At 40.1% G+C, this 15,463-nt stretch overlaps 1 protein-coding gene across 3 annotated transcripts in view; it reads right to left on the reverse strand.

Annotated features, from left to right (window-relative positions):
- RAPGEF5 (Rap guanine nucleotide exchange factor 5) overlaps positions 1-15,463 on the reverse strand; it is a 238,535-nt gene that overhangs the window by 136,440 nt on the left and 86,632 nt on the right. For all 3 annotated transcript variants that reach the window (XM_047751885.1, XM_047751886.1, XM_047751884.1), the window contains exon 7: positions 11,033-11,081. In XM_047751885.1, the coding sequence (XP_047607841.1) occupies positions 11,033-11,081 (49 nt within the window). The remainder of the gene's footprint in view (positions 1-11,032; positions 11,082-15,463) is intronic.

Below are 15,463 nucleotides of genomic sequence, written 5' to 3' on the forward strand. Positions count from 1 at the left end.
TTAAACAAAAGGATCTCTAAGGCTAGGAGAAACAATTTAACTCAGATATAAAACACTGGCTTCCCTCTCATGCTTTCTAGCCTATTTCTAAAGAGCTAAAACTAGACACGATAGGCAAAACCATTTCATACAATCTTGTTATACATATTTCGATATCCCAAAGAAATAGTAAAATATCTCCGTCCAAAAATAACACTTTTTTTAAGGGCCACACCCACAGCATAATGGAGGTTCCCAGGCTAGGGGCTGAATTGGAGCTGTAGCAATCCACAGCCACAGCAACACCAGAACCAAGCCGCATCTGTGACCTACACCACAGCTTACAGCAACACCGGATCTTTAACCCACTGAGCAAGGCCAGGGATCGACCCTGCATCCTCATGGATATTACTCAGATTCATTTCTGCTGAGCCATGATGGCAACTCCCCAAAATAACACTTTAACCTGAATCCCTGGCTGATTTATTTGAGAAAAGGAAAAAAAAAAAAAAAAAGTGATGCTTTCTACTACCTGAAAAGTTTGAGTTTTCACTCTCCTCTTTTCCATCTCCAGGAACAAAAGTGGAAAATGGGAATGTCTTCACAAATCACATCCTTCTTCCCCAGAATCCAGAACATACCCACAAGGGAAGGGGCATAGTGCAATTGGGAAAAACAGAGACTGGGTGTTGGGAAGGCTGGGTGTGCATCCTGGCTGCAGCCTTTTTACCTGGTGTGCTCCCAGGCAGGACACGTCCCCTCTAAATCATGAGACTGGGATAAAACAAACAATTCCTCCTGCGCTGAGCACCCCGCCCAGCAGCCACTCTCTCTCCTGCTGGTTTTCTCTGGGGGGGCCGCACCTGACCCAGCCTCAGTCTGTGGGTCTTGTGGGGGCTGAGGTAACCTCTCTGTCTCCCACCACAACCACCTGGCAGCTGCTCCAGAGATGGGCATTTCGGCCTTCCAGCGAGGTCCCCACCAAGGCTTCCATGGCACCTATACCAGGAAGGAAGTTCTCTCTTTCCGCAGAGACTGATTGACTCCACAGATTCCCTGAGCCAACACATTCCCTTTGTGATTTTTCAGTTTGTTTTTCTCTCATTTGTACCTGAATGAAAGATCCCCAAGGTGGTGACTCCATTAAGGATAATGAAGAAAATTAATAGAAATATTCGCTGTTATAATTAAATATTGGAGCTGGAAGGAATCTCTCACGTTACCAATGCTGCGCCAACTCCCTCATGATACAAATTGGAAACACTTTGCTAAGGTCACACAGATAATTAATGGCATAAACAGAGGCAAGAACCCTTTTTGTCTTTTCCAAACAGTAATATCCTAGATACTTAGTTTGACAACACTTAACTAGACATGGCCTAGGCAGAGAGAGTGAAATATCAAAACTGCCAAGGAGGTTTACCAGTATGAGATTTCTGGCTTTCCAGAAACAGAGGCCCACCATGGCACAAATTTCATGTGATCTAAAGATAATGAGAGCTAAATGTGCTTTGGCAGTGGATTTCCTTGCAAAGGGGAAGAAACAGATCTCCCAAGACTCTAACTGGCTAATAATGAGCAGCAGAATAAGCAAGTCAATAACAGAAAAAGAAAGTGCAAGCACATCTATGCTAATTAAAAAAAAAAAATCATGTGAAGCCGTAACATGCTATTCACGTTCACTAAGGTTAGCATTTAGAGGAGAAAACTGTTTAAAGGCACATCCTAATGGCTTCTTAGAAAATTACAAGAGAATGGATTTTTTCCTAAGCTAGAGCCTTGAATCATTTATATAATCTATTGATTGGCAGTTACTTTTATTTCTGTTCATATGGTGAGCTGAAACAAAAAAACTTTTTTGTTTTCATAACCCTTCGTAGTGAGACATAAATCCGGCAGGACCACCTGTGCCCTAATTAATGATTTTACTGTAAGACATAAGACATTAGGGTTCTCAATCCCTTCTGTCAAGCCCCAGATATGCCGACTATCATTTTAATACTTTTTTATTAGAAATATACCAGCTTGTTTTTCTTCTTCCTCTTAAAAGTCAAAATAGTTCTTAAAAATGGGCATACACAGAAAGTACCATTCTGTAGTTAAATGCTACTTAATAAAGGCTGTACTTCATAGTTCTTCATTTTATCATCTCCTAACTACTCAATAATACATTTTCCTTTTTCAGACAGCTATTGACTTATTAATGTCTTTTTTTTTTAATCTGTGAAACATACAGTGTGATTTTATAATAGCAGGAACCGTATTTGTCCTTGCTCACCACTGTACCCTCATGCCTTTCAGTGTACGTGGCATTGAACAGGTTGTCAGAATCTGATAAAGGAATGATGGCAAGACCTATGACTTAGGATCTTGGAGTTTGCCTCTGTTATTTTTCATCTACTCTCAATGCCAACTCAAGCAGTAGGAAGGTAAGTGGAATCAGGTAGGTATCTCCTTATTTCCATAACTGGATTCTTTGAATACTGTAATTTCACCTTGTTGGTTATTTTTGCCCCTAGATTTTTTCCCACATTTGTTGTAGTTTGGAGGATGTGGGACAGAAAGGTCTTTGTTTTTCTCTAAAATGATCTTCTCCACTCATACTACTTTTCTAATCAGGAAACATTTCATTTTGCCAAGGACAAAATAAGAATGTCAACTATCACTGATATTACTCAACCTATATCCGGATTCTAGCTAATGAAATAGGAGAAGGGGGGAAAAAAGGAAGCTATATGCATTGGTTAAGATAGAGAGAAAATAGTCATAAATGAAAGATCCTGTAACTGCACACACAGAAAACCCAAGATAATTTTTTTGGGAGTGGGGGGGCCTGCACCACTGGTATGTAGAAATTAGTGGGCCTGGGATCCAAGAGCAACCCAAGCTGCTTTATTGACAATGCCGGGTCCTTAACTCTCTGCACCACAAGAGAACTCCTGGAAAACCCAAGATAATTTTAAACCAAGCTACTAGAATTCATTCGAGTTCAACACTTTTGCCAGGCACAGAGGAAACAGATCTCATACAGCAAAAAAAAAAAAAAAAAAAAAAAAAAAACAATTAGGGAGTTCCTGTCGTGGCTCAGTGGAAAGGAAACTGACTAGTATACATGAGGCCGTGGGTTCGATCCCTGGCCTCGCTCAATGGGTTAAGGACCTGGCGTTGCCTCGAGCTGTGGTGTAGGTTGCAGACGCATCTTGGATCTGGTATTCCTGTGGTGGTGATGTAGGCCAGCAGCTACAACTCTGATTTGGCCCCTGGCCTGGGAACTTTCATATGCTGTATGCCCCTAAAAAAGTAAAAAATAAAAAACAAAAACCAAAACAAAACAAAAACAAAACACCCAATTAGAAAAAAATAATAGATGTGAATCAACAAACTGATTCTGAAGCCTAAATGGAGAGGAAAAAGACCCAGAATAGCCAGCACAATGTTGAAGGAGAGAAACAAACTTGGAGGACTAACAACATCCAACATCACCACTGATTATCAAGTTACAGTAAAGCAAGCAGTACAGTATTGGTGAAAAAACAGACCAATAGATCAATGGAACAGAATAGAGAGCCCAGAAATTAACCCACACAAATACAGTCAAGTGATTTCTGCCAAAGGAACAAAGGCAATAAAATGCAACAAAGATAGTCTTTTCAACAAATGGTGCTGGAACAACTGGACATGCACACACACAAAAATGAACTTAGACATAAATCTTACAGTTTTCACAAAAAGTAACTCAAAACGGGTCAGACACCTAAATGTAATGTAACACTATAGAATGAGAATACAAGCTACAGACTAGAAGAAAATATCTGGAAATATACCCGAAAAAGAACTGGTATCCAAAATATATAAAGAACTCTTAAAACTCAACAATAAGAAAATAAGCAATCTGACTGAAAAATGGGGTCAAAGGCCTTAAGAGATAACTCATCAAATAAGCACATGAAAAGATGTTTGACAGCATAGGTCATCAGGGAAATGCAAATTAAAACAACAAAATCTGGAACATTGACAATGACAAACACTGGTGATGATGCACAGCAACAGGAACACTCATTCATTGCTGGTGAGAATACAAAATAGCACAGTCATTTTGGAAGATAGTCTGGTGGCTTCTTAGAAAACTAAACATATTCTTACTGTACAATCCAGAAAGCACACTCCTTGCTACTTACCCGAAGTAGTTGAAAACTATGTGTGTAGTGTGTGATTGAAAACTACACAAAAACTTGCGCCCAAATACTTACAGAAGCTTTTCTCATAACTGCCAATACATGGAGTTCCCATTGTGGCTCAGTGGAAATGAACCCGAATAGTATCCATGAGGACACAGGTTCCACCCCGGCCCTGCTCAGTGGGTTAAGTATCCGGCATTGCCATGAGCTGTGGTGTAGATCGCAGATGTGGTTTGGATCCCACATCACTGTGGCTGTGGTGTAGGCTGGTAGATACAGCTCTGATTAGACCCCCAGCCTGGGAACTTCCATATGCTGCACCTGTGGCCCTAAAAAAAATTGCCAAAACATGAAAGCAACCCAGATATCCTTCAGTAGGTGAATGGATAATTAACTGTAGTACATCCACACTATGGAATATTATTCAGGGGTAACAAGAAATAAGCTCTTGAGCAATGCAATGATATAAAGGAATCTTAGATGCCTATTGCTGAGTCAAGGAAGCCAATGTGAAAACGCTCCATTCTGTATGATTCCAACTATACGACATTCTGGAAAAGGCAAAAACTTTGGAGACAGTGACATGATGAATAATTGCCAGGGGATGGGGGGCATCCACAAATTATGGGGTGCACAGGGGTCTTTTAAAGCCATGATAGATACATGTTGTTACACATTAGTCAAAATCTATTAAATACATAACACCAAGAATGAAGCCTAACATAAACTATGGACTTGGGTTGATAATGATGTGTCAGTGTAGGTTCATTGATTATAACAAATGTACCACTCTGTGACCATGGTGGTAAGGTAGGCTGTGCAAGGGGGGAACAGGAGCTATACGGAATCTCTATGTACCTTCTGCCTTGAACTTGAAACTGCTGTAAAAAGTAAAGTTTATTTTTTAAAAATGTGTAATGAAAGACTGGGAGACCACAGGAAGAGATGAGGATAACTTTTTAAAAAAAAGTTAATTTAAAAGAGTAACCAAAACTATAAGGTACCAAAAAAACACATCAAGCAAAATAATGTGGAAACCTAGATATCCTAGGTTTGTGAATGGAAACACTTATCTCCAAAGTGTCCATTTATCTAAAGATCTATAAAGTTGACACACTTTTAAAAAAAAAAAGCTCTATAGGAGTTTTCCTGAAACTTGACAAAATAAAACTATGAAGAGAACAGAGGAGTTCTCGTCATGGCGCAGTGGTTAATGAATCCGACTAGGAACCACGGGGTTGCGGGTTCGATCCCTGCCCTTGCTCAGTGGGTTAACGATCCGGCGTTGCCGTGAGCTGTGGTGTAGGTTGCAGACGCGGCTCGGATCCCGAGTTGCTGTGGCTCTGGCATAGGCTGGCAGCTACAACTCCGATTAGACCCCTAGCCTGGGAAACTCCATATGCCACGGGAGCGGCCCAAGAAATAGCAAAAAGACAAAAAAAAAAAAAAAAAGAGAGAGAGAGAGAGAACAGAAAAGTAACAAGAAACTCAGGTTACCATTAAGTTCCCCAAAGTCTTATTATAAAGCTTTGGTAATTGAAACAGGACAGTATAGTCACAGGAATAAACAGATTAAAGGAATACAGGGACCAGAATTAAATTCAAGCATATATATTAATTTTATATACAATGGACTTAGCATTGTATCCAATGCTCACTACTGGACTAACTGGCTTCGCGAAGGAAAACATAAATCTTGATTTCTACTGACACCATATACAAAAGTAAATTCCCGATGATTTAAGGTCTTAAACATGAAAAACAAAACTTTAACACTGTCCATACCAAGCTATTGACCTAGCTATTCCATTTTTAGTAACTTATTATTTGAAAATAATTGGAAAAGGGCAAAAAAATATATGCACAAGAATATGTCTTCAGGCCCTTCTAATATTATTTATTATAGAAAAGTATTCAAAACCTAGACATAGGTTTTAATTAAAACAAAGAATTAGTTAAATAAGTTGTGGAGTATATATGGCCCATAAAAACAACACAGAGCTACATTACTGCATGAAAATGAATCCTATGAAAAGTGGATTATTTATGCGATAGTAATCAACTCTGCAGTACTCGTCAATACCAATGGACGCTGTTCAATGGAACAGAACAGAGAACCCAGAAATACGCCCACACAAATATGCTCCATTTATTTTTGATGCAGGTGCAAAAGCATTTCAATGGAAGAAAGACGGTCTTTTCAATAAATTGTGTTGGAAAAATTGGACATTCATAAACCAAAATAAAAACAAAAAAACTTGACATCCCTTACCTTATATAAAAAGTAACTCAAAATGCATCATGAACTCAAATGTAAAACATTAAGCTATAAAATCTTTTAAGGAAAAAAAAAGACATAAGAGAAAATATTTGGGATCTGGGTCTAGGCGAAGACTTAATCCAAAGACATGATCCATTTTAAAAGTATTAAAAAGTTGAATTTCACCAAAATTTAAAACTTTTGCTCTGTGAGAGACTTTGATAAGAAAATGAGGAGTTCTCGTCATGGCTCAGTGGTTAACGAATCCAACTAGGAACCATAAGCTTGCAGGTTCGATCCCTGGCCTTGCTCAGTGGGTTAAGAATCTGGCGTTGCTGTGAGCTGTGGTGTAAGTCGCAGATGCGGCTTGGTTCTGGTGTTGCTGTGGCTGTGGCGTAGGCCAGAGGCTACAGCTCTGATTAGACCCCTAACCTGGTGTGGCCCTAAAAAGCAAAAAATAAAAATTGAGAGAAACTAATTGCCAACTACATAGCTGACATCTAAGATATCTAAGAATAAAGAAATCTCAAAACTGAACAATTAAAAACGACAAGAATCAAATTAGAAAATGGGCAAAAGACAAAAACAAATATTTCATGAAAGACGACAGCAGATGGCAAATAAACACAGGAAAAGATGTTTAATATTTTTAGCCATTAGGGAAACGCAAATTACTACACACCTATTAGAATGGTTAAAATTTTAAAATAGTGACAATACCAAATACTGGATCACCTATACATTGCTGGTGAAAATGTAGAATGGTAGAGCCACTGTGCAAAACAGTTTAGCAGTTGCATTTTTGTGCAATAACATAGCTCCTAAAAAACAAAGTATGCAATTACTAAACAAGCTAGTAACTGTATTCCTGGGCATTTATTCCAGAGAAATGAAAGCTTAGGTCTACACAGAAAGTTGAACATGCAGTTTTATTCATGTTCAACTTTGGTCTAAGCTGGAAACCCCACCGGCGTCCTTCAATGAGTGAATGGTTACATACAGTGTAGTACATTCATATGATGATGGAATGCTATTCGGCAATAAAGAGGGAAAAGCCATTGATGTACACAACCTGAAAAAAATCTCCAGAGAATTATAGCAAGTGAGAGAACCACTCCCTTAGAGATTCCATTTATAGAACATTTTTGTAATGACAAAATTATAGAAACAGAGAACAGATTAGCAATTGCAGGGATTAAGGAGGGAAAGGGGAGGAAAGTTAGTGTAACTATAAAAGACAGAAGGATTCCTGTGATGATGGAAATGTTCTGTATTAATGCCAATATCCTGGTTGTGATGCCACCCTGGAGTTTTACAGGATGGTACCATGGGTAGGAGCTGGGTAAAGGGAACAGTGAGCTCCTATCACTCCTTACAATTGCACACGAATATACCATTATCACAAAATAAAAGAGCACATGTAAGATGACCCCACCCTTATAAGCCCTGCATATATTATATATAATATCTACATATTAAGAGAGAAATGTCTGGAAATACATACAGAAAATAGTATTATTGGTTATTTCTCTTGGTGAGATGATGAGTGATTTTTCAATTTCTTCGTCATACATTCATGTATTACCAAAGTTTTTTTTCAATGAATATGCTAAATACTAATTTAAAAAATGAAGTCATTTTTATTATGAAAAAGACAAGCAGAGTTCCCGTTGTGGCTCAGTGGAAAGGAGCCCGACTAGTATCCATGAGGATGCGGGTTCAATCCCAGGCCTTGCTCAGTGAGTTAAGAACCCGATGTTGCCATGAGCTGTGGTGTAGGTCACAGACATGGCTCAGATCTGGGATTGCTGTGGCTGTGGCGTAGGCTGGCAGTTGCAGCTCTGATTAGACCCCTAGCTGGAGACGTTCCATATACTAAGGGTACAACCCTAAAAAGCAAAAACAAATAAACAAACAAGAAAACAAGTAATACATGCTCATTGTATACACTTTCTTCCAATGAACATTTTACTATATTAAATATTCAAAATATGATTTTAAAAATTGTTTCACATTCCATTACATTATCACTTTTACCATTTCTCTATTATGGGAACTTAAGGGTTGTTTCCAACTAGCATGCTAAGTGAAGTCTGCCATACAATGAGACACCAACATCAAATGCTTTCACTGACATGTGGAATCTGAAAAAAGGACAGACTGAACTTCTTTGCAGAACAGATGCTGACTCACAGACATTGAAAAACTTACGGTCTCCGGAGGAGACAGTTTGGGGGGTGGGGGGATGTGCCTGGGCTGTGGGATGGAAATCCTATGAAATTGGATTGTTACGATCATTATACAACTACAGATGTGATAAATTCATTTGAGTAATGAAAAAAATAAAAATTAAAAAAAGGGTTGTTTCTAATTTCTTCACTGTTAAAAAAAAAAAAAGCAATGAAATAGGTTTCTTCTGCCTGAATCTCCACATGCATCTCTGATTATGCCCAAAGCTAGACCTCCAATGACTGAGTTACTGGATTATAGAGTAATATACTGTGACACATTGAAAAACTGCTTTTCTGAAAAACTATGAATTTATGTCCCCATCCTTAGTGTCTGTGTGTTTTGCTCTATCCCTGAGAAGTTGCCAGTGTTGTATTCACATTCCAAGCTCCAGAGAGGAAATCAGTAAGGAAAACAGACATGTTAATCTCATAGCTATAATCAAGTCAACTTCGCAACAGTCTTTTCCTTTGTGTGTCTCCCTTCCTCTTCTTCATTACCCTTTGCCTCCAGAAAGTTCACACTTCTTAGCCTGACGTCCAAAACCTACCTCTGCTTGCTTCATTCACTTAGCGCCAGCCACTCTCACCTCCTTGCTGTTCCTCAAACACATCAGCCATACCTCTGCCCGAATGCTCTTGTCTCGAGGTCCATACGGCTCCCCCATCACTGACTTCAGGTTTTTGCTCAATTGTGTCCTATCAGGGCCTTCTCAGCCCACCCTGTGTATCAGCAATCCCCTTCTCCAGCCCCATTTCTTTTTATTTGCTCTGTTTTTTTTCCAGCAAGCATGTACTGTAAGTTTTTGCCTATTTCCTTAACTTTTTCTGAAACTTAAAAACAAACCAAAAAACTATCCTTCAAGGCACTGCCATCCCAATTCCCAGAGTCCTTTATCTCCTTATGGTTACAGGAACCAATATTAGCTCTCACAATTTATTTCTAATTTTTCCCTCCTATAAACTTTATACTGATGTCCTTTTTCCATCTTGGCCTAAACCTTTGCTAATGTCCATGACCTAATGCTGTTCTCTGAGGAGCCCTATGATCAGGCTGGGCTCTCTGGGTCCAGATGGCTGTTCCCTGCATCTCCTCTGTAATACTTTTTTTTTTTTTTTTTTAGGGCTGTACCTGAGACATATGGAGGTTCCCAGGCTAGGGGTCTAATCAGAGCTGTAGCCAACAGCCTCCACCACAGCTCGAGGCAACGCCAGATCCTTAACCCGCTGAACAAGGCCAGGGATCGAACTCGCAACCTCATGATTCCTAGTCGGATTCGTTAACTACCGAGCCATGATGGGAACTCCACTCTCCAATACCTTTATGGCATCCAGTCTCTGCCTCCTTTACAACAGCCAAATCAACAAAGATATAGTATAAACATAACAAACTAATTCAAACTAAGGGTATGTTTGATTACAAAAGCACCTAAGAGAAAAGCAAATTTTAGAGTTTCGAGCTAGAAAAAGAAAGATGGTAAAATGATTGTTTCTCTTCTGAAGACATTTCTGTTCCATTTATTTCTTGAAACTTTGGCAGTTCTTGGATTGTGTCATAATGCCTGCATCAGAAAAGCTTTACTCTCGTTTAACACTCTCCAAGTATCTTCCTTCTGTCTGTGGCTCCCTTCAGCATGGACACCTCCTGCTTCTGAACAGCAAAGGATGCCTCTGCCTCCGTTCCATGCTCCTCCTTTCAAAGCAAGTTCTTCCTACCTTACTGTGTCTTAGAATTTCAGAAGACCATGGCTTTCTCTCCTCAACATGTATGTGAAAGATCCCCCTCCCTTCCACATATTCCCATCCACAGACTGCTGCTGAAGGTATTCGAAATCAGAGCCATACAAACTCCTATGAAAAATGCTTGCTATTAAATGACATTAAACAATTCAATTATTTTTTGAAAAAATTACTTTGAGATGAAAACTATGTCTTAAAAAAAAAGACCACCTTTATTTATTTTTCTGTCATTATGATAGGGAATGCAAAGTGATTTGCTTTCTTTTGCTGGGTACCTAGATTTTTTTCCCCATGCTTGCAGGGGACTACAAACACATTTTTAATTTTTAATTTCATTTTTCCTTGAAGTATGAAATACAGCAAGGCAGTGAATTTTAAAGAGCTATATACACACCTTTGCTATTTTGCTGTAGAAGCAATGATTTTAAAAACAAATGGACTGTACAGCAGAAATGAGCACATTATAACTCAAATATACTCTAATTAAAAAATTTAAAAACAAAAGCAGAGAAAAACAAATGGAGATACTTTTTGCATTCTCTACCAAAGCTTCCTGAGATACATTCAACAGCTGACACAATCACATGACATGTGAAATATCCCCCAAGAATTAGAACCTTCCTCCAGCCCCATGAAAGACTACTTACCAGACTTCTTTGCTTTCAAAGCAATAACAGCTGCTAGCTCTCTCTGCACCTAATAGAATATGAGAGGGGAAAAATCAAGTTAGAATAAGAAAAAATGCAGCTATCAAAAGCAGTACTTTTGGGAGTTCCCATCGTGGCTCAGGGGTTAACGAACCTGACTAGCGTCCAGGAGGACACGAGTTGGATCCCTGGCCTCACTCAGTGGGTTAAGGATCTGGTGTTGCCATGAGCTGTGCTGTAGGTGGCAGACGTGGCTCAGATCCCGTATTGCTGTGGCTGTGGCGTAGGCCCTCGGCTACAGCTCTGATTCAGCCCCTAGCCTGGGAACATCCATATGCCACTGGTGCGGCCCTAAAAGACAAAAACAAAACAAAACAAAACAAAACAAAACAAAAAACAAAAAACAAACAAAAAGCAGTACTTTTGTTTTAGATACATAACCCAAGTTAAGAGCTGTTGCAATAAGAGCTAAGTATGCTGCCATGTTTTTGTTTATTTGTAATAATATGGAAAAACCTCTGCACAAGAATTTTAGGCCAAAAACCCGGAAGAATATGATTGATTTACTTTAATTAGTTGCCAGAATATATACCTTCAAAAATATTAGTTCTTATGCTGGGATGATGGGAAGTACCTCAAAAATATAACTGTATAACATCCAGATATAATGCAAATAAATTATTAATACAGGCACAATACTGTGGCAGATATTAAATATTCTTTATTCCTCAAAGATTCTAGTTTATAGAGAAATTCTAGAAAAACTGAGGTTTGCGATCCTAGTTTAATTAGACTAGGATCTAATTCGAGCACAGGGAATGTCCACTTGAGGCCTGACAGGTTGACAACAACCATTTCCAATGCTAAGCTACATAAAAGCAAGTGTTACCAACACACAGGGCCGGGGAAATAGCAACAGCCGACCTTTAAAAAGCAAGACGACCTTTAAAATCCAAAGTGCCTTAAACCCCACTTATGCACCCAGATTTTTTGCTTGTTCACTCACTCTCTCTTTCACCCTCTGAAAGCTTAAATCCTGTCTTAAAAACATTTCCATTCTCAAAGAGGAACATCAAACAGAGACCAAAAAAGACAGCCACAGTCACTTTCAAAGATAGTATGTGAGAAAAGAAAACATGAGGATCATCTTTAGGAAATCTATGTTGGAGAGCAATAGAGGTTCTACCGAAAGCAAGCTGAGTCGTCTTTAGGACACAATCTTTTAAATTATGGGGGGGGGGGGAGAGAGAGAGAGAGAGAGACAGAGAGAGAGACAGAGAGACAGAGAGAGAGAGAGAGAGAGGGAGGGAGGGAGGAGAGAGAGAGAGAGAGAGAGAGAGAGAGAGGGAGAGAGAGAGAGTGTGTGTGTGTGTGTGTGTGTGTTTGGAGTGGTGGGGGGAGGGAGAGGGAGGGAGAAAGGAGTGGTGGGAGTAATGAGTTTGGAAGGGTCCTGCAACAATGTATTACGCTAATGGCATTTTAAAGGGAGAGCATGGAAGTTCAAGGTTAAAGAAGATTTACTGTTGAAACTAATATAATTTACATTGATGGACTCCAAGGCAAAAGCAGCCCAGCGCCACACTGGGACTCAGGGCCAATTTCACCACCGCCAGGGTACTGCACCCTGAAGAAGGCAGCGTTGCCCTCATACTGCTCCACTGCCGTGCTTTCCCTGGCAGGCTAGTATGAATGCCATTCAAAAGGATATACACTTGAAACTGGCACAACATTGCAAATCAATTATACTTTAATTAAAACAAAAGGCGATATACTCTTGGAGTTCCCAGGTAGCCTAGCAGTTAAGGCTTTGATTTGGCATTGTCACTGCTATGGCTCAGGTTTGATCCCTGGGCCAGGGAATTTCTGCATGCTGTGGGCGAGGCTAAAAACAAACAAAAAAATCCCCAAAAGGGTATACTCTTGATTTAGCTGATTCTTTGAAACCTTAAGACTTTCCCAGGAAAATTATACTCTATTGAGAAGATAAGCAATCCCTCTCTAATCATTGGAGTCTGAGATGAGAAAATGCTCTTAGGTAGAAAAATTTAGAATCGAAGAACTTAAGGGGGAAAAGAGAGCTGGGGGAGAGAAAAGTGACAGAGGAAAGCCTATATAAATACTTGTATGTGTAGTAAAAATACAGCAACAAAATAAAATATACATTAGTGCCTGTTTTATACATTTGAAATTGTAACATTTACTGTAGTAACAACATCTCTTTTCAGGATTTTCCTCCATCACAGTGTCACAAATATTTGAGGGGTGGGCAAAGATGCAGATTATAAACACTCACTGGGACTTTGTCAGTGGCTTCCCCATTTTATGAGCTCGCAGGGAAGAATCCACTATGGCTCAGAGACAGAAAGAAAGCAAAGATGGAAAAGGATGCATAAGGTCAATCACTTCATATGCTTACAGGGGATCGAAAACTGTCTTAGAGTTCCCGTCGTGGCGCAGTGGAAACGCATCCGACTAGTGTCCACGAGCCTGCAGGTTCGATCCCTGGCCTCATTCAGTGGGTTAAGGATCTGGTGTTGCCGTGAGCTGTGGTGTAGGCCAGCAGCTGCATCACCAATCTACCCCCTAGCCTGGAAACCTCCATATGCCTCAGGTGCGGCCCTAAAAAGCAAAGAAAGAAAGAAAGGAAGGAAGGAAGGAAGGAAGGAAGGAAGAAGGAAGGAAGGAAGGAAGGAAGGAAGGAAGGAAGGAAGGAAGGAAGGAAGGAAGGAAGAAAGAAAAGAAAGAAAGGAAACTGTCTTCTCCACCTGCCTCCTTCAGTTCTCCACATCCGAAATTCTCTTCATGAGACCTTCAGTTTTCTTTTCTCAAATGAGAAATGAGGCTCAAATAGAAACAGCTCAGAAAAGGAAATTGTTAGATTCCCAACACTGTGTAAAAGTACATCTTTTCAAAGAGTTGATGGGGAAAGTGAGGCAGAATGGGAATCAGCAAGAAACCAAGAGAGCACTTTTTGGGGAGCCAAGATCATGAGAGATGGACAGTTGAGAAAGACAAGAACTTCACAGTTAAATTTTGAAGGAACCTAACCTTTTTTTCTTTTTTCACATAAAGTAAATGAGATTATTGCACTACACTACATCCCCTGAACATGTGCAGTCTGGGAGGATGGAAAAGATTTATGTAGGGCAGAGGGTAGGGTATGTTTCTATCCCTGGAGGGGAAAGGTTTTTGACCAAAATGCCAAAGTTAGGTCATTCTTCCTCCAAGATACAAAGGGGGAAGCGCTGATCAAGGGAATGCAAACTGGGAAAGAGCCCATTATAGGCTCCTAGAGCATCTTCCCAGCACTTGATTTTTTAAAACACACTAGCAATCATTTAATTCATCATTTCAATTGTGATGGATGCCTGTCTCTGGGCAGAAGCTCCTTTGAGGCAGGCGTCTTTTCACCACCTTATCTGGGCCATCCACACTCACACTCCACAGGAGGCAGATGTAGAAGGAAGCTTAAGAGAAGAGATAGAGGCCAGCAGAGGAAAAAAGCTGCCTGAGGGAGGCCAGTGAAATGCAAAGAGATTTTTAATCTGGGGGTAATCTATTAAATAGCAATAGATAACTTATACAGGTGAAAGGATAAAACTTGGCTTGGAAGCCTAATAGCTAGAAGCTTCTCTACAATGCGCTCTTGAGAACACTACAGCTATTTAAACAGCATACAGGGAAGTGGTGAACTCAACACATCACACTATGAAGGAGGCAGAATCATGACAATGCATGTCTCCTGCTGGAATTTGGAGGGAGAAGGTCCTTTCCCATTAAGATGAATTGTACCGGAAGTGCAGAAACATGGTTTTCTCATAAAAATAAAAGTACAAATAATCACTACGATTTTAAGAACTGTCTCACTCAAGTGATATCTTACAGTTTCTGTGGTTAGGAGCTGGGAAACAGCCTAGCCTGATGGTTCTGACACAAAGTCATAGCAAGCCATTGTCAAGAGCCTTCAGGGCCTGTAGTCAACGGGGGCCTGAGAATCTACTTCTGAGCTCTACTGCGACAGTCTCTGAAAGCACAAGCCAGCACTCCTTCCTCATCCTGTTCCTTAACAGCAAGCCACTACACCCAGCTTGCACTCAGCGGGAGGGGACAAGCCCTGCCCTGATCAATGGAGCAGGACCAAAGCATTTGTGGTAGTACCTTAAAACACCTCACCTCCAGCAGAGGGTGAACCCAGGTCAGGAGGGGGTAGCTTTAAATTAGATGACATACTGAGAGAGGTACTGTTACTGAGTTACTCTAAGACATGAGTTGACAAACATAAAAAACAGACTGGCTCCTCACAGCCACCTGCCAGTTTTGAGGGGGTGGCAAGAAATGGCAATCCCCAGGAGAATCTATCTATACATTTGCCTGATGTATACTACCTGCAACCCAAGGGTGCATTGCAAGTCTTTGTTCTGGTATCTCTAA

This window comes from Phacochoerus africanus, chromosome 11 (assembly GCF_016906955.1).
Source record: "Phacochoerus africanus isolate WHEZ1 chromosome 11, ROS_Pafr_v1, whole genome shotgun sequence".
Taxonomy (NCBI): Eukaryota; Metazoa; Chordata; class Mammalia; order Artiodactyla; family Suidae; genus Phacochoerus; species Phacochoerus africanus.